At 53.5% G+C, this 27,674-nt stretch overlaps 1 protein-coding gene across 1 annotated transcript in view; it reads right to left on the reverse strand.

The window, feature by feature from the left end:
- Window positions 1–1,731: 1,731 nt before the first annotated feature.
- Window positions 1,732–27,674, reverse strand: part of HARS1 (histidyl-tRNA synthetase 1) — a 116,731-nt gene continuing 90,788 nt past the window's right edge. The window contains exons 12-13 of the mRNA XM_030211774.1: window positions 23,640–23,786; window positions 1,732–2,584 (exon numbers count right to left, since the gene is read on the reverse strand). Coding sequence (XP_030067634.1) covers window positions 2,522–2,584; window positions 23,640–23,786 — 210 coding nt within the window. The 3' untranslated portion in view covers window positions 1,732–2,521. The remainder of the gene's footprint in view (window positions 2,585–23,639; window positions 23,787–27,674) is intronic.

A 27,674-nucleotide genomic window follows, 5' to 3' on the forward strand; every position in this document is an offset into this window, starting at 1 on the left:
AGCTTTCAAACTGGCACTTAATTATTGATCAGGGAAAGGTAAAAAGATAGGAAGATACAGCCCACTGGCCATTTTCTAAAGCTTCCAATTAATTTTAGCCATTTCTTTTCAGATGGTTCTCTTTTGAAAACACAAACTTCCCACATTCGCTCAACAACAGCTACTTTGTTACAGTAACTTACAATTTTTTTCACAACAGGCTGTATTTTGCTGTGAATCAAACCACGGGGAAAATCTCAAATAGGATTTCAACTCTTTAAAAATGAATCATCCCAGTTGGGGGAACATCACAGGGGGATAGATGTGTTAAGTGTGGCCAGTTACACCATACCCTCTACCATGCTTTTTGGGATTGCCCAGGGGTGCGGGCCTTTTGGGAATGCATCCGGAGATACGAGCCAAATTTTGGGGACCGCAGTGATTGGGACGTGGGCACACTTCGTGTTGGACACTCGGCAAGCTTTTAGTACACAGACTAAGGGGGCCCGGTTTATGTGCCGCAAGTGGTGTCCTGTGGCCCTTACGTGTATTTTGCAACACTGGATAACCCCAGAGCCTCCAACTTACTGGCACTGGAGGAACCAGATACATCTGTTAGCCACATGGGAAGCTAGAGAGGTGAAGGGGACAAGAAAAAGGTTACAGCAATTTATTCAGGTTTGGAGTCCTTATATACAGAACTTGAGCCCCAGAGGACGTACTATGCTTCTTAATATGACACAGTAATTAGGTGAAGGCCTTCTCTGTTAGACTCAGGAGGTGTCAATGAGGCGTTTACTGCTCAGTAATAGGATTCTGAAAGGGGGGGGGGAAGTGGTTAGGGATGGGGAAAGGGGGGGGGCTCACCTGGGCTATCAGAGTTCAAGTCCAGATGGGAAGGGGGGGTAAGGGGGGAGGGAATGATCAGTGGGCCAGGGTGTTGGGGGAAGGGGAAAAGGGGGGGTTGATAAGTTAACAATTTTTGATGACAATGTGTATCAGATTGAGTTCATGTTCTTAACCTGTTGTGAAGGTGTTGTGTTATTTGAATAGTCATCAATAAAATGTTGAAATATATAAAAATCATTACCATAGTGGGTAGGGGTGGGGGGAAATACTTGTTAAAAGCTTGATGACAGTCTGTACTGTTATATCTTTTTTTATGTTTGTTTTGATATTGGAATTTCTGTTTATTCGTTGTTGGATTTGATTACATTGACTTGTCATCAATAAAAATTGTTGAAACATAAAAAGGAATCATCCCAAGGGGTAAAATATTTTTGTTTGCCTCTGGCCGTCTGGATTTGTCTTAAACTTCCACATTCCCCCCTTCCCACTATATCTCATAGCTACAACTTTTTTGTATATATAATAGGTTAATCGATAACTTCCATGGCATCTCTCTCATCAGTGCTACACTACCTATGATAAGGGTCATTGTAGAATTCAGTATTTCAGAGAAGCACAGAGCCAGGGGGCTGCAGAGGACAGACTGTCTGCAGCCAGGTCATGGGAGAATGCAAACTCAGCCATGGGCAAACAGGATCAGGACTGCTACAGCTGAAGAACAGGACTGTGCAAAGTGGAAGCATGCTAGTGTTAGCCTGGAGGATGGGGGGAGGAGACACATTCTCTACTAAGTGCTCAACAGTTTGCAAGAAATGTAACTGATTAAAAAAAACAGTAATAAAATTAGAAACATATTTTACACACTTTGTGCCCCATGATGATAAAGGAAACATCCAACAGAAATTGAGAACATAAACTTTGTTTATGGAATTTGAATGCAGTTGACATGTTGAGAATCTTGACAGAGCTTTCCTCCTTCTTATACATATGATGGAGTACTGCAGCAACTCTAGAACCATGCAGGGTTTTGCTAGAACTAATGTAAAGAAGCCAATACCAGGATTACAAAGGACTGTCAGATCCTGCTGCCCAAACAGAAATACCTTTTGAACCAATTAAATCTTCATGACTGAAAATTCTCTCATTTCTGGGGTGTTGTGCATTCAAGGGGATATCATACTCAGACAGAAATGCTGCATCCTACAGGGTCTCTCCCAGAAACAATTTTTACAGTGAAATAAATACTATTTCAAGGGGGCTATGTCTCCTCTCTGACTGATTCATTATACCTCTCTATAAATACACTGGTTTACTTACTCCATTTGAGATGCCGTATTTAGAATTCTGTCAATAATAAATCCACACCAATGAACCATCTTCCTTCTCAAATAAATCAGCATACAGCTACTGATACATTGAATGTATTCAGGCAGAAAAATAAATTGTCAGCTGTCCAATGATCTATTATACGGAACTGGACTTTTGTACTGACAAGGTAAAAAGATGAAACAAGTCAGTCTGCAAAGAGAGAGATATTACACTTCAATTTTATACAAAGAACATGGGAATCCCCAAATGCTTTACAGATGTTAATTCTTTACTAGAATTTTTTTCTTGAGGTGGAACTTCTCTCTTAGCATACTCTGGATGTATGGATACTGCTGCCAGAAGAGATGAAATGGACGTAAGTGCTCTAGGATTTCTGGCCACTTCTTTTCTTGATTTCTTCAACAAGATTTCTTCTAGAAACATTAACCTAAATGTAAGAGTTTTGAAGAAAAAAAAAGTGGCAAAGTAATCACGCACGCACAAAACAAAGTTAAATAAAATGCAAAAGAACAACTAAATATATGATAAAACTTAATACCATCTTTGTTAAGACATGGACACCTGTCAAAGAAAGGTTATATTTCTAGGATGAAAATATCACATCTAAACAGCTCTAAAATATTAAAATATCTTCTTTTCAAGGCCCCTTTTTCTTTCATTTTTGTCTGCTAGAGAGAAAGCACAGAACGGCTCAATGATGCATTTACCATGGAGGAGTAGCCTAATGGTTAGGGCAGCAGGCTTTGGATCCTGGCAACCTGGGTTTGACTCCTACTACAGCTCCTTGTGACCTTAGGCAAGTCACTTAACCCTCTATTGCCCCAAGTACTAAAACTTAGATTGTGAGCCCTCTAGGCACAGAGAAAGCGAATGATACATACCTGTAGCAGGTGTTCTCTGAGGACAGCAGGCTGATTGTTCTCACGACTGGGTTGACGTCCACGGCAGCCCCCACCAACCGGAAGAAAACTTCGCGGGCAGTCCCGCATGCAGGGCACACCCACCACGCATGCGCGGCCGTCTTCCCGCCCGTGCGCGACCATTCCCGCTCAGTTGAATGACAAGAAAAGGAATGAGTAAAACGCAACTCCAAAGGGGAGGAGGGAGGGTAGGTGAGAACAATCAGCCTGCTGTCCTCGGAGAACACCTGCTACAGGTATGTATCATTCGCTTTCTCTGAGGACAAGCAGGCTGCTTGTTCTCACGACTGGGGTATCCCTAGCTCTCAGGCTCACTCAAAACAAGAACCCAGGTCAATTTAACCTTGCAATGGCGAGGGCATAACAGAAATTGACCTACGAAGAACAACTAACTGAGAGTGCAGCCTGAACAGAAAAAAATCGGGTCCTGGAGGGTGGAGTTGGATTCAAACCCCAAACAGATTCTGCAGCACCGACTGCCCAAACCGACTGTCGCGTCGGGTATCCTGCTGGAGGCAGTAATGTGATGTGAATGTGTGGACCGAAGACACGTCGCAGCCTTGCAAATCTCTTCAATAGTGGCTGACTTCAAGTGGGCCACTGACGCTGCCATGGCTCTAACACTATGAGCCGTGACATGACCCTCAAGAGCCAGCCCAGCCTGGGCGTAAGTGAAGGAAATGCAATCTGCTAGCCAATTGGAGATGGTGCATTTCCTGACAGCGACTCCCTTCCTATTGGGGTCAAAAGAAATAAACAATTGGGCAGACTGTCTGTGGGGCTGTGTCCACTCCAGACAGAAGGCCAACGCTCGCTTGCAGTCCAATGTGTGCAACTGACGTTCAGCAGGGCGGGTATGCGGTCTGGGAAAGAATGTTGGCAAGACAATTGACTGGTTAAGATGGAACTCCGACACCACCTTTGGCAGGAACTTAGGGTGAGTGCGGAGTACTACTCTGTTAGGATGAAATTTGGTATAAGGAGCATGAGCTACCAGGGCTTGAAGCTCACTGACTCTACGAGCTGAAGTAACTGCCACCAAGAAAATGACCTTCCAGGTCAAGTACTTCAGATGGCAAGAATTCAGTGACTGAAAAGGAGGCTTCATCAGCTGGGTGAGAACGACGTTGAGATCCCATGACACTGCAGGAGGCTTGACAGGAGGCCTTGACAAAAGCAAGCCTCTCATAAATCAAACGACTAAAGGCTCTCCAGAGATGGCTTTACCCTCTACACGATGATGGTAAGCACTAATCGCACTGAGGTGATTCCTTACTGAGTTGGTCTTGAGACCAGACTCTGATAAGTGCAGAAGGTAGGTATTCAAGCAGGTTCTGTGCAGGACAAGAACGAGGTTCTAGGGCCTTGCTCTCACACCAGACGACAAACCTCCTCCACTTGAAAAAGTAACTCTTTTTAGTGGAATCCTTTCTAGAGGCAAGCAAGACAAGGGAGACACCCTCCGACAGACCCAACGAAGCTAAATCTACTCCCTCAACATCCAGGCCGTGAGAGCCAGAGACTGAAGGTTGGGGTGCAGAAGCGCTCCGTCGTTCTGCAAAATGAGAGTCGGAAAACACTCCAATCTCCACGGTTCTTCGGAGGACAACTCCACCAAGTAGAGGGAACCAGATCTGACGGGGCCAAAAAGGCGCTATCAGAATCATGGTGCCGTGGTCTTGCTTGAGCTTCAGCAAGTCTTCCCCACCAAAGGTATGGGAGGATAAGCATACAAGAGGCCGTTCCCCCAATGGAGGAGAAAGGCATCCGACGCCAGTCTGCCGTGAGCCTGCAGTCTGGAACAGAACAGAGGCAGCTTGTGGTTGGTCTGAGAGGCGAAAAGGTCCACCGAGGGGGTGCCCCACTCTCGGAAGATCTTGCGTACCACTCTGGAATGGAGCGACCACTCGTGCGGTTGCATGACTCTGCTCAGTCTGTCGGCCAGACTGTTGTTTACGCCTGCCAGGTATGTGGCTTGAAGAAGCATGCCGAACTGGCAAGCCCAACGCCACATCCCGACGGCTTCCTGACACAGGGGGCGAGATCCGGTGCCCCCCTGCTTGTTGATATAATACATTGCAACCTGATTGTCTGTCCGAATTTGGATGATTTGGTAGGACAGCTGATCTCTGAAGGCCTTCAGTGCGTTCCAGACCGCTTGGAGCTCCAGGAGGTTGATCTGAAGATCTTGTTCCTGGAGGGACCACAGTCCCTGGGTGTGGAGCCCATTGACATGAGCTCCCCACCCCAGGCGAGATGCAGCCGTCGTCAGCACCTTCGTGGGCTGCGGAATTTGGAATGGACGTCCCAGGGTTAGATTGGTCCAATTTGTCCACCAGTGCAGCGAATTGCGGCAACTGACGGACAGGCAGATGACATCTTCTAGATTCCCGGTGGCTTGGCACCACTGGGCAGCTAGGGTCCATTGAGCAGATCTCATGTGAAGACGAACCATGGGAGTCACATGAACCGTAGAGGCCATATGACCCAGGAGTCTCAACATCTGCCGAGCTGTGACCTGTTGAGACACTCTGGTCTGGGAAGCGAGGGACAGGAGGTTGTGTGCCCTCGCTTCGGGAAGAAAGGCCTGAGCCATCTGTGAATTCAGCAGAGCTCCTATGAATTCCAGAGACTGGACTGGCTGGAGATGGGACTTCGGGTAATTTATCACAAACCCCAGCAGCTCCAGAAGGTGAATAGTGCACTGCATGGACCGACGAGCTCCTGCCTCTGAGGTGCTCTTGACCAGCCAATCGTCGAGATACGGGAACATGTGCACCCCCAGCTTGTGTAGATACGCCGCAACCACCACGAGACACTTGGTAAACACTCGTGGGGCAGAGGCGAGCCCAAAGGGCAGCACACAATACTGAAAGTGCCGTGCGCCCAGGCGGAATCTGAGATACTGTCTGTGAGCTGGCAGTATCGGAATGTGAGTATATGCGTCCTTTAAATCCAGGGAACATAGCCAATCGTTTTTCTGAATCATTGGCAGAAGGGTGCCCAAGGAAAGCATCCTGAACTTTTCTTTGACCAGGAATTTGTTCAGGCCTCTCAGGTCTAGGATGGGACGTATCCCCCCTGTTTTCTTTTCCACAAGGAAGTACCTGGAATAGAATCCCTGCCCTTCCTGCCCGGGTGGCACAGGCTCGACCGCATTGGCGCTGAGAAGGGCGGAGAGTTCCTCTTCAAGTACCTGCTTGTGATGGGAGCTGAAGGATTGGGCTCCCGGTGGGCAATTTGGCGGAGTGGAGATCAAATTCAGGGTATATCCGCACCGCACTATTTGGAGAACCCACTGGTCGGAGGTTATGAGAGGCCACCTTTGGTGAAAAACTTTCAACCTCCCCCCGACTGGCAGGTCGTCCGGTACGGGTACTTTGATGGCGGCTATGTTCCCATGGATCCAATCAAAAGCCCGTCCCCTGTTTTTGCTGTGGAGGCGCAGGGGGCTGCTTAGGCGCACGCTGTTGACGGGAACGAGCGCGCTGGGACTGTCCCTGTGCCTGAGGAGGCCTTCAGGCCAGCTGAGTATACCTACACTTGCTGTAGGCGTAGGGTGCAGCCTGCCGGGCCCGGGAAAAACGTCCACCTATAGAGGTGGATGCTGAAGGCACCCGGTGGGAGAGCTTGTCGAAAGTGGTTTCCTGCTGGTGTAGTTGGTCCACCAACTGCTCGACCTTCTCGCCGAAAATGTTATCCCCCCGGCAAGGGACATCCGCCAGCCGCTGCTGGTGCGGTTGTCCAGGTCAGAGGCACGCAGCCATGAAAGTCTGCGCATCACTATACCTTGGGCCTCAGCTCGAGATGCCACATCACAGGTGTCATAGATACCCCTGGACAGGAACTTTCTGCACGCCTTCAGCTGCCTGACCACCTCCTTAAAAGGCCTGGACTGCTCCGGAGGGAGCTTGTTGACCAGGTCCGTCAGTTGCCTCACATTGTTCCGCATGTGGATGCTCATGTAGAGCTGGTATGATTGGATGCGGGTCACGAGCATGGAAGATTGGTAGGCCTTCCTCCCAAACGAGTCTAGAGTACGAGACTCCCGCCCAGGGGGCGCCGAGGCAGTATCCCTCGAACTCCGTGCTCTCTTGAGAGCAGAGTCCACGACCGCCGAGTCATGAGGCAATTGAGGCCGCATCAACTCTGGGTCTGAGTGGATCCTGTATTGGGACTCCACTTTCTTGGGAATGGTGGGATTAGATAATGGCTTCAACCAGTTCCGAAGCAGTGTCTTTTTGAGGACATTGTGCAACGGCACCGTGGAAGACTCTCTAGGTGGTGATGGATAGTCGAGGACTTCGAGCATCTCCGCCCTCGGCTCATCCACAGAGACCACGGGAAAGGGAATGCAGATGGACATATCCCTGACAAAAGAGGCAAAGGAGAGGCTCTCAGGAGGCGAGAGCTTCCTCTCCGGTGAAGGTGTAGGGTCAGAGGGAAGGCCCACATACTCCTCTGAGGAGAAATATCTGGGGTCCTCCTCCTCCCCCCACGAGGCCTCCTCCTCGGTGTTGGACATGAGCTCTCTCAGCTCAGACCTCAACCGGGCCCGTCTCGGCTGCGAGGAACCACGTCCTCGATGGTGGCGCCGAGCGGTGGACTCCCGCGCCAGCGGGGACGAAGCTTCCCCCATCAACGTCGATGGGGACTCCACCTGCGTGGCAGTCGACACCGGTGCCACAAGCGGCATCGGCGTCGGAGGCCTCGGCATCGGGCCAGAGCACACCGGCGCCTCCATCAACGGCGCCGGGGCCGCAAGCACCCCCGGTGCCGGCAGAGCCTGGCGCATCAGCACTTCCAGGATTCCGGGAAGGATGGCTCGGAGGCACTCGTCAAGGCCCGCTGTCGGGAAAGGCAGGGGGGCCGGTGTCGGAAGCTGCTTGGGTCCAGGAGACAGTACCGAAGTACCCGTGGACTGACCAGCGACACCTCTTCAACCGAGGGGGACCGCCCCTCCCGGCACTGCCGCTTCCTGGGCGTCGAGTCATCCCTCGAAGTACCGGAGCTGGCAGTCCCGTGCGCCGTGGGCGACCGATGACAGTGTTTCTTTGCTTTCTTTCGATGCCCGTCATTGGCGCTTGGCGGAAGAGACTAGGAGGTAGAACCCCCCCCCCCCCGGCCTCAAGGAATCGGATCCGACAGGGTTAGGTCCCGATGGCCCTGGGTAGAGGGAGTGGCCGGGGCAAACTGCCCGCGCGGCCGCTCACCCCCGCCATCACCAACAGGCCGGCGGGCCAACGGTACCTGTACTCCTGGGGTCGGTGCCAGGGTCGGCGTCGATTTCGTCGACATCGGTACCGGTACCGAAGATGCGTCTGTCGACACCGATGCCGTCGAGGTCGACGTCGAAGGGCCGGCGCAAGTTCCAAAAAGACGGTCCCGAAGAACTTGCCTCGCCACCTGTGTCCGCTTCCTCAAGCCGAGGCACAAGGTGCACGTCTTGGAATTATGCTCCGGCCCGAGGCACTAAGCGTATCGGTCTGCGAGATCTGCCGGCCGCACCGACCACACTTTTTGAATCCGCTCGGGACCTTCGAGGACATCGACGAAAAAATCGTGTCGGCGAGGTTAAAGTCGTCGATGGTGGCGGTGAAAAGCACACCCGAAAAAGAAACGACCGCACGTCCACAAGGCCGCGATAAAGCGCCCTCGCAGCTAAGAACGATGAGGACACTCTTTTTTTTTTTTTCTTTCTAAGAAAAAATACGCGAACGCGAAACAAGAAAAAAGCCGCGGCTAGGCCGCAATCCGGTTTCCGGGGCTGACAAAGAGAAAGAGAGGATAACACGTCTCTCTCCAGCGCGGAATAGAAAAAAACTGAGTGGGAACGGTCGCGCACGGGCGGGAAGACGGCCGCGCATGCGTGGTGGGCGTGCCCTACGTGCGGGACCGCCCGCGAAGTTTTCTTCCGGTTGGTGGGGGCTGCCGTGGACGTCAACCTAGTCGTGAGAACAAGCAGCCTGCTTGTCCTCGGAGAAAGCATCTGCATATAATGTGTACAGCACTGTGTATGTCTAGTAGCGCTATAGAAATGATTAGTAGTAGTAGTTACCAATTGCCAGAAGAATCATGACAGTGTCATGGTATGAACAAGGGCTATGGAGTCAGTATACCAAACCTTCAACTAGTGAATGATACATACCTGTAGCAGGTGTTCTCCGAGGACAGCAGGCTGATTGTTCTCACGACTGGGTGACGTCCGCGGCAGCCCCCACCAACCGGAAAAAGCTTCGCGGGACGGTCGGCACGCAGGGCACGCCCACCGCGCATGCGCGGCCGTCTTCCCGCCCGTGCGCGACCGCTCCCGCCAGTTGAATGACAAGCAATAAAATATGAAACACAACTCCAAAGGGGAGGAGGGAGGGTAGGTGAGAACAATCAGCCTGCTGTCCTCGGAGAACACCTGCTACAGGTATGTATCATTCACTTTCTCCGAGGACAAGCAGGCTGCTTGTTCTCACGACTGGGGTATCCCTAGCTCTCAGGCTCACTCAAAACAATAACCCAGGTCAATTGAACCTCGCAACGGCGCGGGTACAACAGAAATTGACCTACGAAGAACAACTAACTGAGAGTGCAGCCTGACCAGAATAAATTCGGGTCCTGGAGGGTGGAGTTGGATTTACACCCCAAACAGATTCTGCAGCACCGACTGCCCGAACCGACTGTCGCGTCGGGTATCCTGCTGGAGGCAGTAATGAGATGTGAATGTGTGGACAGATGACCACGTCACAGCCTTGCAGATCTCTTCAATAGTGGCTGACTTCAAGTGGGCCACCGACGCTGCCATGGCTCTGACACTATGAGCCGTGACATGACCCTCAAGAGTCAGCCCAGCCTGGGCGTAAGTGAAGGAAATGCAATCTGCTAGCCAATTGGAGATGGTGCGTTTCCCGACAGCGACCCCTAGCCTGTTAGGGTCAAAAGAAATAAACAATTGGGCGGACTGTCTGTTGGGCTGTGTCCGCTCCAAGTAGAAGGCCAATGCTCTCTTGCAGTCCAATGTGTGCAACTGACGTTCAGCAGGTCGGGTATGCGGCCTGGGGAAGAATGTTGGCAAGACAATTGACTGGTTAAGATGGAACTCCGACACCACCTTCGGCAGGAACTTTGGGTGGGTGCGGAGCACTACTCTGTTGTGATGAAATTTGGTATATGGAGCATGAGCTACTAGGGCTTGAAGCTCACTGACCCTACGAGCGGAAGTAACTGCCACCAAGAAAATGACCTTCCAGGTCAAGTACTTCAGATGGCAGGTATTCAGTGGCTCAAAAGGAGGTTTCATCAGCTGGGTGAGGACGACGTTGAGATCCCATGACACAGTAGGAGGCTTGATAGGGGGCTTTGACAAAAGCAAGCCTCTCATGAATCGAACGACTAAAGGCTCTCCAGAGATGGCTTTACCTTCCACACGATAATGGTAAGCACTAATCGCACTAAGGTGATTCCTTACTGAGTTGGTCTTGAGGCCAGACTCCGATAAATGCAGAAGGTATTCAAGCAGGTTCTGTGCAGGGCAAGAACGAGGTTCTAGGGCCTTGCTCTCACACCACACGACAAACCTCCTCCACTTGAAAAAGTAACTCTTTTTAGTGGAATCCTTCCTAGAGGCAAGCAAGACCCGGGAGACACCCTCAGACAGACCCAACGCAGTGAAGTCTACGCCCTCAACATCCAGGCCGTGAGAGCCAGGGACTGAAGGTTGGGGTGCAGCAACGCCCCGTCGTTCTGCGAGATGAGAGTCGGAAAACACTCCAATCTCCACGGTTCTTCGGAGGACAACTCCAGAAGAAGAGGGAACCAGATCTGACGGGGCCAAAAGGGCGCAATCAGAATCATGGTGCCGCGGTCTTGCTTGAGCTTCAGTAAGGTCTTCCCCACCAAAGGTATGGGAGGATAAGCATACAGGAGGCCGGTCCCCCAATGGAGGAGAAAAGCATCCGACGCTAGCCTGCCGTGTGCCTGAAGTCTGGAACAGAACAGAGGCAGCTTGTTGTTGGTCTGAGAGGCGAAAAGGTCCACCGAGGGGGTGCCCCACTCTCGGAAGATCTTGCGTACCACTCTGGCATGGAGCGACCACTCGTGCGGTTGCATGACTCTGCTCAGTCTGTCGGCCAGACTGTTGTTTACGCCTGCCAGGTACGTGGCTTGGAGGAGCATGCCGAAACAACACGCCCAACGCCACATCCCGACGGCCTCCTGACACAGGGGGCGAGATCCGGTGCCCCCCTGCTTGTTGACGTAATACATTGCAACCTGATTGTCTGTCCGAATTTGGATAATTTGGCAGGACAGCCGATCTCTGAAAGCCTTCAGTGCGTTCCAGATCGCTCGGAGCTCCAGGAGGTTGATCTGCAGATCCTTTTCCTGGAGGGACCACAGACCCTGGGTGTGAAGCCCATCGACATGAGCTCCCCACCCCAGGCGAGAGGCATCCGTCGTCAACACTTTCGTGGGCTGTGGAATTTGAAATGGACGTCCCAGTGTCAAATTGGTCCGGATGGTCCACCAGAGCAGTGAAGTGCGGCAGCTGGTGGAGAGGCGGATGACATCTTCTAGATTCCCGGTGGCTTGGAACCACTGGGAAGCTAGGGTCCATTGAGCAGATCTCATGTGAAGACGAGCCATGGGAGTCACATGGACTGTGGAGGCCATATGACCCAGAAGTCTCAACATCTGCCGAGCTGTGATCTGCTGAGACGCTCTGGTCTGCGAAGCCAGGGCCAGGAGATTGGTGGCCCTCGCTTCGGGAAGGTAGGCCTGAGCCGTCTGGGTATTCAGCAGCGCTCCTATGAATTCCAGAGACTGGGTTGGCTGGAGATGGGACTTTGGGTAATTTATCACAAACCCTAGCAGCTCCAGAAGTTGAATAGTGCACTGCATGGACCGGAGGGCTCCTGCCTCCGAGGTGTTCTTGACCAGCAAATCGTCGAGATATGGGAACACGTGCACTCCCAGCTTGCGTAGGTAGGCCGCTACCACCACGAGGCACTTGGTAAACACTCGTGGGGCAGAGGCGAGCCCAAAGGGCAGCACACAATACTGAAAGTGCCGTGCGCCCAGGCGGAATCTGAGATACTGTCTGTGAGCTGGCAGTATCGGAATGTGAGTATATGCGTCCTTTAAATCCAGGGAACATAGCCAATCGTTTTTCTGAATCATTGGCAGAAGGGTGCCCAAGGAAAGCATCCTGAACTTTTCTTTGACCAGGAATTTGTTCAGGCCTCTCAGGTCTAGGATGGGACGTATCCCCCCTGTTTTCTTTTCCACAAGGAAGTACCTGGAATAGAATCCCTGCCCTTCCAGCCCGGGTGGTACGGGCTCGACCGCATTGGCGCTGAGAAGGGCGGAGAGTTCCTCTGCAAGTACCTGCTTGTGATGGGAGCTGAAAGACTGAGCTCCCGGAGGACAATTTGGAGGCAGGGAGGCCAAATTCAGGGCGTATCCGCACCGCACTATTTGGAGAACCCACTGGTCGGAGGTTATGAGAGGCCACCTTTGGTGAAAAACTTTCAACCTCCCCCCGACTGGCAGGTCGTCCGGTACGGGTACTTTGATGGCGGCTATGTTCCCATGGATCCAATCAAAAGCCCGTCCCCTGTTTTTGCTGTGGAGGCGCAGGGGGCTGCTTAGGCGCACGCTGTTGACGGGAACGAGCGCGCTGGGACTGTCCCTGTGCCTGAGGAGGCCTTCAGGCCAGCTGAGTATACCTACACTTGCTGTAGGCGTAGGGTGCAGCCTGCCGGGCCCGGGAAAAACGTCCACCTATAGAGGTGGATGCTGAAGGCACCCGGTGGGAGAGCTTGTCGAAAGTGGTTTCCTGCTGGTGTAGTTGGTCCACCAACTGCTCGACCTTCTCGCCGAAAATGTTATCCCCCCGGCAAGGGACATCCGCCAGCCGCTGCTGGTGCGGTTGTCCAGGTCAGAGGCACGCAGCCATGAAAGTCTGCGCATCACTATACCTTGGGCCTCAGCTCGAGATGCCACATCACAGGTGTCATAGATACCCCTGGACAGGAACTTTCTGCACGCCTTCAGCTGCCTGACCACCTCCTTAAAAGGCCTGGACTGCTCCGGAGGGAGCTTGTTGACCAGGTCCGTCAGTTGCCTCACATTGTTCCGCATGTGGATGCTCATGTAGAGCTGGTATGATTGGATGCGGGTCACGAGCATGGAAGATTGGTAGGCCTTCCTCCCAAACGAGTCTAGAGTACGAGACTCCCGCCCAGGGGGCGCCGAGGCAGTATCCCTCGAACTCCGTGCTCTCTTGAGAGCAGAGTCCACGACCGCCGAGTCATGAGGCAATTGAGGCCGCATCAACTCTGGGTCTGAGTGGATCCTGTATTGGGACTCCACTTTCTTGGGAATGGTGGGATTAGATAATGGCTTCAACCAGTTCCGAAGCAGTGTCTTTTTGAGGACATTGTGCAACGGCACCGTGGAAGACTCTCTAGGTGGTGATGGATAGTCGAGGACTTCGAGCATCTCCGCCCTCGGCTCATCCACAGAGACCACGGGAAAGGGAATGCAGATGGACATATCCCTGACAAAAGAGGCAAAGGAGAGGCTCTCAGGAGGCGAGAGCTTCCTCTCCGGTGAAGGTGTAGGGTCAGAGGGAAGGCCCACATACTCCTCTGAGGAGAAATATCTGGGGTCCTCCTCCTCCCCCCACGAGGCCTCCTCCTCGGTGTTGGACATGAGCTCTCTCAGCTCAGACCTCAACCGGGCCCGTCTCGGCTGCGAGGAACCACGTCCTCGATGGTGGCGCCGAGCGGTGGACTCCCGCGCCAGCGGGGACGAAGCTTCCCCCATCAACGTCGATGGGGACTCCACCTGCGTGGCAGTCGACACCGGTGCCACAAGCGGCATCGGCGTCGGAGGCCTCGGCATCGGGCCAGAGCACACCGGCGCCTCCATCAACGGCGCCGGGGCCGCAAGCACCCCCGGTGCCGGCAGAGCCTGGCGCATCAGCACTTCCAGGATTCCGGGAAGGATGGCTCGGAGGCACTCGTCAAGGCCCGCTGTCGGGAAAGGCAGGGGGGCCGGTGTCGGAAGCTGCTTGGGTCCAGGAGACAGTACCGAAGTACCCGTGGACTGACCAGCGACACCTCTTCAACCGAGGGGGACCGCCCCTCCCGGCACTGCCGCTTCCTGGGCGTCGAGTCATCCCTCGAAGTACCGGAGCTGGCAGTCCCGTGCGCCGTGGGCGACCGATGACAGTGTTTCTTTGCTTTCTTTCGATGCCCGTCATTGGCGCTTGGCGGAAGAGACTAGGAGGTAGAACCCCCCCCCCCCCCGGCCTCAAGGAATCGGATCCGACAGGGTTAGGTCCCGATGGCCCTGGGTAGAGGGAGTGGCCGGGGCAAACTGCCCGCGCGGCCGCTCACCCCCGCCATCACCAACAGGCCGGCGGGCCAACGGTACCTGTACTCCTGGGGTCGGTGCCAGGGTCGGCGTCGATTTCGTCGACATCGGTACCGGTACCGAAGATGCGTCTGTCGACACCGATGCCGTCGAGGTCGACGTCGAAGGGCCGGCGCAAGTTCCAAAAAGACGGTCCCGAAGAACTTGCCTCGCCACCTGTGTCCGCTTCCTCAAGCCGAGGCACAAGGTGCACGTCTTGGAATTATGCTCCGGCCCGAGGCACTAAGCGTATCGGTCTGCGAGATCTGCCGGCCGCACCGACCACACTTTTTGAATCCGCTCGGGACCTTCGAGGACATCGACGAAAAAATCGTGTCGGCGAGGTTAAAGTCGTCGATGGTGGCGGTGAAAAGCACACCCGAAAAAGAAACGACCGCACGTCCACAAGGCCGCGATAAAGCGCCCTCGCAGCTAAGAACGATGAGGACACTCTTTTTTTTTTTTTCTTTCTAAGAAAAAATACGCGAACGCGAAACAAGAAAAAAGCCGCGGCTAGGCCGCAATCCGGTTTCCGGGGCTGACAAAGAGAAAGAGAGGATAACACGTCTCTCTCCAGCGCGGAATAGAAAAAAACTGAGTGGGAACGGTCGCGCACGGGCGGGAAGACGGCCGCGCATGCGTGGTGGGCGTGCCCTACGTGCGGGACCGCCCGCGAAGTTTTCTTCCGGTTGGTGGGGGCTGCCGTGGACGTCAACCTAGTCGTGAGAACAAGCAGCCTGCTTGTCCTCGGAGAAAGCATCTGCATATAATGTGTACAGCACTGTGTATGTCTAGTAGCGCTATAGAAATGATTAGTAGTAGTAGTTACCAATTGCCAGAAGAATCATGACAGTGTCATGGTATGAACAAGGGCTATGGAGTCAGTATACCAAACCTTCAACTAGTGAATGATACATACCTGTAGCAGGTGTTCTCCGAGGACAGCAGGCTGATTGTTCTCACGACTGGGTGACGTCCGCGGCAGCCCCCACCAACCGGAAAAAGCTTCGCGGGACGGTCGGCACGCAGGGCACGCCCACCGCGCATGCGCGGCCGTCTTCCCGCCCGTGCGCGACCGCTCCCGCCAGTTGAATGACAAGCAATAAAATATGAAACACAACTCCAAAGGGGAGGAGGGAGGGTAGGTGAGAACAATCAGCCTGCTGTCCTCGGAGAACACCTGCTACAGGTATGTATCATTCACTTTCTCCGAGGACAAGCAGGCTGCTTGTTCTCACGACTGGGGTATCCCTAGCTCTCAGGCTCACTCAAAACAATAACCCAGGTCAATTGAACCTCGCAACGGCGCGGGTACAACAGAAATTGACCTACGAAGAACAACTAACTGAGAGTGCAGCCTGACCAGAATAAATTCGGGTCCTGGAGGGTGGAGTTGGATTTACACCCCAAACAGATTCTGCAGCACCGACTGCCCGAACCGACTGTCGCGTCGGGTATCCTGCTGGAGGCAGTAATGAGATGTGAATGTGTGGACAGATGACCACGTCACAGCCTTGCAGATCTCTTCAATAGTGGCTGACTTCAAGTGGGCCACCGACGCTGCCATGGCTCTGACACTATGAGCCGTGACATGACCCTCAAGAGTCAGCCCAGCCTGGGCGTAAGTGAAGGAAATGCAATCTGCTAGCCAATTGGAGATGGTGCGTTTCCCGACAGCGACCCCTAGCCTGTTAGGGTCAAAAGAAATAAACAATTGGGCGGACTGTCTGTTGGGCTGTGTCCGCTCCAAGTAGAAGGCCAATGCTCTCTTGCAGTCCAATGTGTGCACTGACGTTCAGCAGGTCGGGTATGCGGCCTGGGGAAGAATGTTGGCAAGACAATTGACTGGTTAAGATGGAACTCCGACACCACCTTCGGCAGGAACTTTGGGTGGGTGCGGAGCACTACTCTGTTGTGATGAAATTTGGTATATGGAGCATGAGCTACTAGGGCTTGAAGCTCACTGACCCTACGAGCGGAAGTAACTGCCACCAAGAAAATGACCTTCCAGGTCAAGTACTTCAGATGGCAGGTATTCAGTGGCTCAAAAGGAGGTTTCATCAGCTGGGTGAGGACGACGTTGAGATCCCATGACACAGTAGGAGGCTTGATAGGGGGCTTTGACAAAAGCAAGCCTCTCATGAATCGAACGACTAAAGGCTCTCCAGAGATGGCTTTACCTTCCACACGATAATGGTAAGCACTAATCGCACTAAGGTGATTCCTTACTGAGTTGGTCTTGAGGCCAGACTCCGATAAATGCAGAAGGTATTCAAGCAGGTTCTGTGCAGGGCAAGAACGAGGTTCTAGGGCCTTGCTCTCACACCACACGACAAACCTCCTCCACTTGAAAAAGTAACTCTTTTTAGTGGAATCCTTCCTAGAGGCAAGCAAGACCCGGGAGACACCCTCAGACAGACCCAACGCAGTGAAGTCTACGCCCTCAACATCCAGGCCGTGAGAGCCAGGGACTGAAGGTTGGGGTGCAGCAACGCCCCGTCGTTCTGCGAGATGAGAGTCGGAAAACACTCCAATCTCCACGGTTCTTCGGAGGACAACTCCAGAAGAAGAGGGAACCAGATCTGACGGGGCCAAAAGGGCGCAATCAGAATCATGGTGCCGCGGTCTTGCTTGAGCTTCAGTAAGGTCTTCCCCACCAAAGGTATGGGAGGATAAGCATACAGGAGGCCGGTCCCCCAATGGAGGAGAAAAGCATCCGACGCTAGCCTGCCGTGTGCCTGAAGTCTGGAACAGAACAGAGGCAGCTTGTTGTTGGTCTGAGAGGCGAAAAGGTCCACCGAGGGGGTGCCCCACTCTCGGAAGATCTTGCGTACCACTCTGGCATGGAGCGACCACTCGTGCGGTTGCATGACTCTGCTCAGTCTGTCGGCCAGACTGTTGTTTACGCCTGCCAGGTACGTGGCTTGGAGGAGCATGCCGAAACAACACGCCCAACGCCACATCCCGACGGCCTCCTGACACAGGGGGCGAGATCCGGTGCCCCCCTGCTTGTTGACGTAATACATTGCAACCTGATTGTCTGTCCGAATTTGGATAATTTGGCAGGACAGCCGATCTCTGAAAGCCTTCAGTGCGTTCCAGATCGCTCGGAGCTCCAGGAGGTTGATCTGCAGATCCTTTTCCTGGAGGGACCACAGACCCTGGGTGTGAAGCCCATCGACATGAGCTCCCCACCCCAGGCGAGAGGCATCCGTCGTCAACACTTTCGTGGGCTGTGGAATTTGAAATGGACGTCCCAGTGTCAAATTGGTCCGGATGGTCCACCAGAGCAGTGAAGTGCGGCAGCTGGTGGAGAGGCGGATGACATCTTCTAGATTCCCGGTGGCTTGGAACCACTGGGAAGCTAGGGTCCATTGAGCAGATCTCATGTGAAGACGAGCCATGGGAGTCACATGGACTGTGGAGGCCATATGACCCAGAAGTCTCAACATCTGCCGAGCTGTGATCTGCTGAGACGCTCTGGTCTGCGAAGCCAGGGCCAGGAGATTGGTGGCCCTCGCTTCGGGAAGGTAGGCCTGAGCCGTCTGGGTATTCAGCAGCGCTCCTATGAATTCCAGAGACTGGGTTGGCTGGAGATGGGACTTTGGGTAATTTATCACAAACCCTAGCAGCTCCAGAAGTTGAATAGTGCACTGCATGGACCGGAGGGCTCCTGCCTCCGAGGTGTTCTTGACCAGCAAATCGTCGAGATATGGGAACACGTGCACTCCCAGCTTGCGTAGGTAGGCCGCTACCACCACGAGGCACTTGGTAAACACTCGTGGGGCAGAGGCGAGCCCAAAGGGCAGCACACAATACTGAAAGTGCCGTGCGCCCAGGCGGAATCTGAGATACTGTCTGTGAGCTGGCAGTATCGGAATGTGAGTATATGCGTCCTTTAAATCCAGGGAACATAGCCAATCGTTTTTCTGAATCATTGGCAGAAGGGTGCCCAAGGAAAGCATCCTGAACTTTTCTTTGACCAGGAATTTGTTCAGGCCTCTCAGGTCTAGGATGGGACGTATCCCCCCTGTTTTCTTTTCCACAAGGAAGTACCTGGAATAGAATCCCTGCCCTTCCAGCCCGGGTGGTACGGGCTCGACCGCATTGGCGCTGAGAAGGGCGGAGAGTTCCTCTGCAAGTACCTGCTTGTGATGGGAGCTGAAAGACTGAGCTCCCGGAGGACAATTTGGAGGCAGGGAGGCCAAATTCAGGGCGTATCCGCACCGCACTATTTGGAGAACCCACTGGTCGGAGGTTATGAGAGGCCACCTTTGGTGAAAAAATTTTAACCTCCCTCCGACCGGCAGATCGTCCGGTACGGACACTTGTAGGGCGGCTATGTTCCCGTGGATCCAGTCAAAAGCCCATCCCCGGCTTTTGCTGTGGAGGCGCAGGGGGCTGCTTAGGCGCACGCTGTTGACGAGAACGAGCGCGCTGGGGCTGTCCCTGTGCCTGACGAGGCCTTCGGGCCGGCTGGTTGTACCTACGCTTCGCAAAAGAATAGGGTGCAGCCTGCCGGGCCCGGGAAAAACGTCCACCTGTGGAGGTGGATGCTGAAGGCGCCCGGTGGGAGAGCTTGTCGAGAGCGGTTTCCCGCTGATGCAGTTGGTCCACCATCTGCTCGACCTTCTCACCAAAAATGTTATCCCCCCGGCAAGGGACGTCGGCCAGTCTCTGCTGGGTGCGGTTGTCCAGGTCAGAGGCACGCAGCCATGAGAGCCTGCGCATCACTATACCTTGGGCCGCAGCACGAGATGCCACGTCACAGGTGTCATAGATACCCCTGGACAGGAACTTTCTGCACGCCTTCAGCTGCCTGACCACCTCCTGATAAGGCCTGGACTGCTCCGGCGGGAGCTTCTCGACCAGGTCCGCCAGTTGTTGCACATAGGTCCGCATGTGAATGCTCATATAGAGCAGGTATGATTGGATGCGGGTCACGAGCATGGAGGATTGGTAGGCCTTCCTCCCAAACGAGTCCAGAGTGCGAGACTCCCGCCCCGGGGGCGCCGAGGCGGTATCCCTCGAACTCCGTGCCCTCTTGAGAGCAGAATCCACGACCGCTGAGTCATGGGGCAATTGTGGCCGCATTAGCTCTGGGTCGGAGTGGATCCTGTACTGGGACTCTGCTTTCTTGGGAATGGTGGGGTTAGTTAATGGTCGCACCCAGTTCCGAAGCAGTGTCTCCTTGAGGACATTGTGCAGCGGCACCGTGGAGGACTCTCTAGGTGGTGATGGATAGTCGAGGACCTCGAGCATCTCGGCCCTCGGCTCTTCCACAGAGACCACGGGGAAGGGAATGCTAATAGACATATCCCGCACAAAGGAGGCAAAGGAGAGACTCTCGGGAGGTGAGAGTTTCCTCTCCGGTGAAGGCGTGGGGTCCGAGGGAAGGCCCGTAGACTCCTCTGAGGAGAAATATCTAGGGTCCTCTTCTTCCCCCCACGAGTCCTCATCCTCGGTGTCGGACATAAGCTCATGTAGCTGAGTCCTGAACCGGGCCCGGCTCGACGTCGAGGCACCGAGGTCTCGGTGTCGTCGAGCGGTGGACTCCCGCGCCGGCGGGGACGGAGCTCCCTCCATCGACGTTGACGGGGACTCCACCTGCGTGGCGGTCGAGACCGGCACCGCAAGCGGCGGCGGTGTCGACTGCCCCGGCGCCAGGCTAGAGCTCACCGGCGCCACAGTCATCGGCGCCGAGGGCGCAAGCACCCCCGGCGCCGGCACAGCCTGGCGCATCAGCCCTTCCAGGATCCCCGGAAGGATGGCTCTGAGGCACTCGTCCAGGCCCGCTGCCGGGAAAGGCGGTGGGGCCGGTAGGGGCGTCGGCGCCAGAAGCTGCTGGGAGCCAGGAGACGGCACCGAGGTGCCGGAACCCCGACGCGTCGGTACCTCCACAACCGACGGGGACCTCTCCTCTCGACGATGACGCTTCGGCGTCGCCTCCTCTCCGATATCCGGATGCACCGAGGGCGACCGGTGACGACGCTTCTTATCCTTCTTGCGGTGCGCGTCACCGGCGCTGGAAGGCATGGAGGAGGAGGTCGATTCCCCTCGGTCTCGAGGCACCGGGTCAGACAGGGTTCGGTCCCGTGGCCCACGAGTTGAGGGAGTGACCGGGGCCGACTGCCCACGCGGCCTCTCGCCCCCACTCTCACCGGAGGACCGGCGGGCCGACGGGACCTGTTCTCCTGGGGTCGCTGCCATCGGTGCCGATGTCTCGGGCATCGATACCGGTACCGAAGGGCCGGGCGTCGATACCGATGCCTTCGAGGTCGACGTCGAGGGGCCGGCGCAAGTTCCAAAAAGACGGTCCCGCAGAACTTGCCTCGCAACCTGAGTCCGTTTCCGGAGACCGAGACACAGAGAACACGACTTGATATTGTGCTCCGGCCCGAGGCACTGGAGGCACCAAGCGTGGGTGTCGGTCTGCGAGATCGGCCGGCCGCAGCGACCACACTTTTTAAATCCACTCGGGACCTTCGAGGACATCGACGGAAAAATCGCGTCGGCGAAGTCAAAGTCGTCAATGGTGGCTGGAGTCACACCTCGAAAAAAGAGACGACCGAGCGACCACTAGGCCGCAACGTGGCGTCCCCGCTGGAAGCGAGGGAAAAGGGGAGCGCGTGTTCCACACGCTCAGGTTTTTTTTTTTTTTTTTTTTTTGAAAAAAAGGAAACCGGTGGTCACCAAAAAACAAGAAATAAGAAGCAACGATCCGCGTAAACGCGATCGAAATCCGGCGGCTGAAAAACAGAGAGAGCGGCAAAGCACAACTCTCTCCAGTCGCGGAAAAAAAGGAACTGGCGGGAGCGGTCGCGCACGGGCGGGAAGACGGCCGCGCATGCGCGGTGGGCGTGCCCTGCGTGCCGACCGTCCTGCGAAGCTTTTTCCGGTTGGTGGGGGCTGCCGCGGACGTCACCCAGTCGTGAGAGCAAGCAGCCTGCTTGTCCTCGGAGAACCAACTCTATCCAAATCAGACTCTGACTCCTACTATGTCTAGTAAATCTAAGAGAAATTTAATTACAGAAATATAGAAAATTTCTTTATGTACAAAATTAAGAGTAATAAGACCATAAAATATATATGAAGTTTGAACAAAGAACCTGAACAAAAACATATATAAAGTATAAAATGATAAATTTACCATTCTATATAATAATTCTTACCTCCAACGTTCTAATGTGCCTGGGACCGTGGCTCCCTCAGAGGTGGTCTGCTAGGCAGTTTAGAATGCACTGAGGTCAGTGATGTCACTGAAAGCTGATTCCAAGGCAAGGGGAGGAGTAGGGAAACACGTGGAGTGTGTTTCCCTACTCCTCCCCCTGCCTACCAATCAGCTCTCAGTGCCCCCCCTCGACGCAACACCCAAGACCCTCCCCCCGACGCATCACCAAAGCCCCTACCCGCCCCCCCCCCCCTCTCGGGCACATCAACTCCCTCGCCACCTGCAGCCGCCAATACTAACGCTGTCCGGCCGCTGCTGCTTCTCCTGTGGAGCAGCAGCGGCCGGTACAAAAAGAAAAAAAGCCAAAAAAAGATTTTTAACCTGAAACGCAGCTCCATAGACAGCCATCTGGCATTGGCTGTCATCATTGCAGCCGCTCCTCCGCTTCCCTCCACGTCACTGCCCCTGCAGGAAGACCCCGGAGGAGCGCAGCGACGTCAGAGGGGGGAGGAGGAGCGGCTGCAGAGATGACAGCCAAAGCCAGATGGCTGTCTACGGTGCCGTGTTTCAGGTTTAAAATCTTTTTTGTCTTTTTTCTTTTTGTACCGGCTGCTGCTGCTCAACAGGAGACGCAGCAGCGGCCGGACAGCGTTAGTATTGGCGGCTGTGGGTGGCAAGGGGGTTGATGTGCCCGGGGGGGGGGGGGGGGGGGGAGTAGGGGCTTGGGTGATGCGCTTGGGGGGTAGGGGCTTGGGTGATGCGCCGAGGGGGGGCGGGGAGGGTCGCTGGACATGGGCGGCAAGGGGAAAGGAGAGGAGGGTCGTTGGACATGGGTGGCTGCAGGGGGGCAGGGGAGAGAAGGGTCGCTGGACATGGGTAGCTGCAGGGGGGGCAGGAGGGTTGCTGGACATGGGTGGCTGCAAGGGGAGCGAGGAGGGCCGCTGCACATGAGTGGCTGCAGGGGCAGAGGAGGGTTGGTGGGGAGGGGGGGTCCTGAGATCAGATGGGTGGCTGCAGGGGGGGCAGTTTCATTGCCTACCGAAACGGGCCTTTTATACTAGTATATTATAATGTTGTAAGTTTTTATCTTGAAGCTGGAATCAGAGTCAGTACATTTTTAACTCCAACTCCACCCAAAATTGCTTCCGACTCCTACTCCACAGTCCAGGTATGAACTGTGCCATTTGGAGGGAAATTTCTCCATGGGACTTACAAAACCACTCTAGAATACCAGGGAAACACCAGGAATTCAACTGATTTTTGATCTTGGCCTGATTATCAGTTATTGCATTTCCAGTTGGAGATAATAGGGGGACAATTATGTTGGGTGAGATTAGATGAGGTCAGGGATTAGGTGGTGTGGGAGACTTTGCCACCTTGGACAGGGGACGGTCTAAATATGGAACAACTGGGGGGGGGGGGGGGGTCTACATGGTATCAAGAATGGATGGATTACTGTAACTGCCTTACACCAGTTTAGATAGTACATGTCCCTTGAGGAAGGCTTAAGTTGGTACGCTGGTGAGCTTAGGTTGAGGAAGCAGGAATGCCAGCGTTTAGAATGGAGGTGGATGAATTTAGGTTGGGGGTTGAGAGTAAGCTTTAGAAGGAGAAAATCATTGTGTATAGGAAGAGTTAAGTCCTTCAAATAAAGTCATGGCAGCTCTAAAAACCTCACCTCTTTCAGAGATGGAGTTTGGTGAGGTATGTCATTCTACCCAAAGGAAACTAGATGTATAGATAAATCTAGGACGACGGATTTGCTTGTTTCTTTTTACCTTGGTGATTGTACTCTTCTGTCATATTTCATCTTTCCTATTATTAATGGTGTCATTTATTTCCCTTTTTATTTTATTGTAAACCGCTTTTGCCCTATTTGCAGAAAAGTGGTATATTAAATACAATAAACCACAAACCATAAGCATAAACCATTATTCTTTCACACATTTTTCAGAGCTCTTGGAAACAAAGGGCATACTCACCTCTTCACGTGTAGAAACAACTCGCAGTTTCACAACTTCATCTTTGAGCTCCTGTTCCCCAATGATGGCCACAAGAGGGATTCCAGTTTCTTCACAGTACTGCAGCTGGTTCAGCAGCTTGGGATTCTTCTTATACAGCATCTCTGCCTGTGATGAGCCCAGAGAAAAGCTAGCAGTGAGCACTTCTGATAAAGACTTGGATATGGCATAAAGAGCCAGCAATAAATATTCATGATACAACCTCACATCTGAGAGCTCCCAGAGGTGTCTCACATACTAAGTATATGAGAGGAGAAATGCATTAAAATATATCCCAAACCTTAATTGTTAGTTTACAGGGGATGCCACTTCAATAAGATGTCACTCTCCATTCCTGGATTGATTAAGCTGAGATCCCCCAAGGAGATTAGATGAAAACAGGGTGAGCCTATCTAGCCCATTATATGGGCTGAAGCCAGTGGGCTGAACATGCCTCCATTTTTGCTCACCCAAAACAATAGCAAACACTACTGAAAACAATAGCCAAAGATTATCTAATATAATAAAACGCACCGTGAACGTTCTAATGAGGACAACGTTCTGAAGCCATCTGACGTCACTCCCTGAGTCCCTGGCTGTAGGGTTCGTGGAGTTCGTGGAGCTCGTGGAGTTCGTGGCGTTCGTGGTGTGAAGCCATCCAGCCGTCTCTGCCCCGCCCTCGCGTCTAAACAAACAAATCCGGAAGCGAAGCGTCAGGGAAGGAGGCGGCGCTCCCGACGTCTAGCCTTCCCTTCGCTGTGTTCCGCCTTCAAAACAAGGCGGAACACAGCGAAGGGAAAGCTAGACGTCGGGAGCGCCGCCTCCTTCCCTGACGCTTCGCTGCACGAACCGCCACGGAGGTAAAGTTAAAAAGAATAAAAAAAAAAAAAAAGGGATGCATGGATGCGAAGGGGGGGGCATGGATGCGAAGGGGGGGGCATGGATGTGAAGGGGGGGGGCATGGATGCGAAGGGGGGGGGGGGAGGGGGGGAAGAGGGCGGGCCAGGCTGGGACATGGGAGAGAGAGTAGCATGGATGCGAAGGGGGGGGGTCATGGAAGGGCGAGAGGGGACTTGCTGGAAAAGGATGAATGGAGGCGGCAGGGGACAGAGGAGCATGGATGGGTATGGATTAGGAGGGCAGGGCACAGGGAGAGAGGGGAATTACTGGAAATGGATGAATGGAGGGGGCAGGGGACAGAGGAGCATGGATGGGCATGGATTGGGAGGGCAGGACTCAGGGAGAGAGGGAAATTGCTGGATAGGGAAAAATGGAGGGGCCAGGTGACAGATGAGCATGGATGGGCATGGATTGGAAGGGCAGGACTCAGGGAGAGGGGAATTGCTGGATAGGGATGAATGGAGGGGACAGATGGGCATGGATGGATATGGATTGCAGAGCAGGCCTCAGGCAGAGAGGGGAAATGCTGGATAAAGAAAAATGGAGGGGCCAGGTGACAGAGGAGCATGGATGGGCATGGATTGGAAGGGCAGGACTCAGGGAGAGGGGAATTGCTGTATAGGGATGAATGGAGGGGACAGATGGGCATGGATGGATATGGATTGCAGAGCAGGCCTCAGGCAGAGAGGGGAAATGCTGGATAGGGAAAAATGGAGGGGCCAGGTGACAGAGGAGCATGGATGGGCATGGATTGGAAGGGCAGGACTCAGGGAGAGGGGAATTGCTGGATAGGGATGAATGGAGGGGACAGATGGGCATGGATGGATATGGATTGCAGGCAGAGAGGGAAAATGCTGGATAGGGAAAAATGGAGGGGCCAGGTGACAGAGGAGCATGGATGGGCATGGATTGGAACGGCAGGACTCAGGGAGAGGGGAATTGCTGGATAGGGATGAATGGAGGGGACAGATGGGCATGGATGGATATGGATTGCAGAGCAGGCCTCAGGCAGAGAGGGGAAATGCTGGATAGGGAAAAATGGAGGGGCCAGGTGACAGAGGAGCATGGATGGGCATGGATTGGAAGGGCAGGACTCAGGGAGAGGGGAATTGCTGCATAGGGATGAATGGCGGGGACAGATGGGCATGGATGGATATGGATTGCAGGGCAGGCCTCAGGCAGAGAGGGGAAATGCTGGATAGGGATGAATGGAGGGGGCAGGTGACAGACAAACATGGATGGCCATGGATTGGGAGGGCAGGGCTCAGGGACAGAGGGGAATTGCTGGAAAAGGATGAATGGAGGGGGCAGGGGACAGATGGCCATGGATTGGGAGGGCACGGCTCACACTGTCTCTCTCATATACAATGTCTTTCTGACTCTCACTCTCACACACTCTGTCTCACACAGTATCACATTCACTCTCTATGTGCCACACAGTCACTCACACACTCGCTTGGTGTCATACACTCACTCTCACAGAGAATCTGTGTCTCACACACACTCTGTCTCTTGCCCACACACACACACTCTCTCTCACACTGTGTCTCACATACACACTTGCACACACTCTCATTCTCACACACACTCTCTCACAAACACACTCACACCCAGACTCACTCTCTCTCTCACACACTCACACTTTCACTCTGACTCTCAAACACTCACTCTCACATACACTCTCCCAAACATACACACTCCAAGGAAAACCTTGCTAGCGCCCGTTTCATTTGTGTCAGAAACGGGCCTTTTTTACTAGTCCTATATAATAAAACGCACCTCCAACATTCTGAAGCTGACTGCATGGCCGAGGCATTCCTGCTCTCTGTATCCATCTCCTGAATTGACATCACGTATTTCCGGGTTCGTCACAAGCAGAAGTGACCAACCACACGAGGTTTCTTGGCTCCAGAATGTTGGAGGTGCATTCTATTAAATAGGATTGGTCAGTTCCTTGAAGCACAGCCAGAGCTCAGCGTCCTGCACAGTAACGCTCAGACACCAGAGAGAGAGGGGGGGAGGTATCTCTGTCACACACACACACACACTCTCTCACACAGTCAATGTCTTTCTCTCTCTCACACACTGTCTCTCACACTATATCACATTCACTATGTGTCACACAGTCACTCACACACTCTCTTGGTCTCATACACTCAGTCTCACAGAGAGTCTGTGTCTCACACACACACTCTCTCGCACACACTGTATCTGTGTGAAACACACACTCTTTCTCTCTCACTGTCTCACACATACGCACTTGCACACACTCATTCTCTCACATACACACTCTCTCTCAGACACACACGCACCCAGACTCTCTCTCTCTCACACACACACTCGCACATTCACTCTCTCTCTCACACACAGTCACTCTCACATACACTCTCTCAAACATACACACTCCAAGGAAAACCTTGCTAACACCCGTTTCATTTGTGTCAGAAACGGGCCTTTTTTACTAGTTATAAATAAAGGACTGCTCATATATGGTTGAAGTCTAAAGCTGCTCCACTTGGATAGGCAGTGTCTTAAAAGGTGAAGGACAAAAAGTTGGGGTTTTTCATTATTTGATAGATTTACATTTGAAAACTTCCCATATGTAGATATAAACAACATGAAATAACAATTGAATATCACTAAAACAGCTTAAAACGTATTGTAGCTTGTAAAAACAGCAGTTATAAACTATTTTGTGCTCATTTTTCCACACAGCGAAAGCTACATACCTGTAGAAGGTATTCTCCGAGGACAGCAGGCTGATTGCTCTCACGAATGGGTGACGTCCACGGCAGCCCCTCCAATCGGAGATCTTCACTAGCAACAGCGTTTGCTAGCTGTCGCGTGCACATGCACAGTGTGCATGCGCGACCGTCTTCCCTCCCGAACGCAAGTGTGTTCGCCAGTCCAGTAAATAGCAAAGACAAGGGAAGACAACTCCAAAGGGGAGGCGGGCGGGTAGATGAGAACAATCAGCCTGCTGTCCTCGGAGAATACCTTCTACAGGTATGTAGCTTTCACTTTCTCCGAGGACAAGCAGGCTGCTTGTTCTCACGAATGGGGTATCCCTAGCCCCCAGGCTCACTCAAAACAAGAAACATTGGTCAATTAGGCCTC

Source organism: Microcaecilia unicolor, chromosome 8 (assembly GCF_901765095.1).
Source record: "Microcaecilia unicolor chromosome 8, aMicUni1.1, whole genome shotgun sequence".
In the NCBI taxonomy this organism is placed as follows: domain Eukaryota; kingdom Metazoa; phylum Chordata; class Amphibia; order Gymnophiona; family Siphonopidae; genus Microcaecilia; species Microcaecilia unicolor.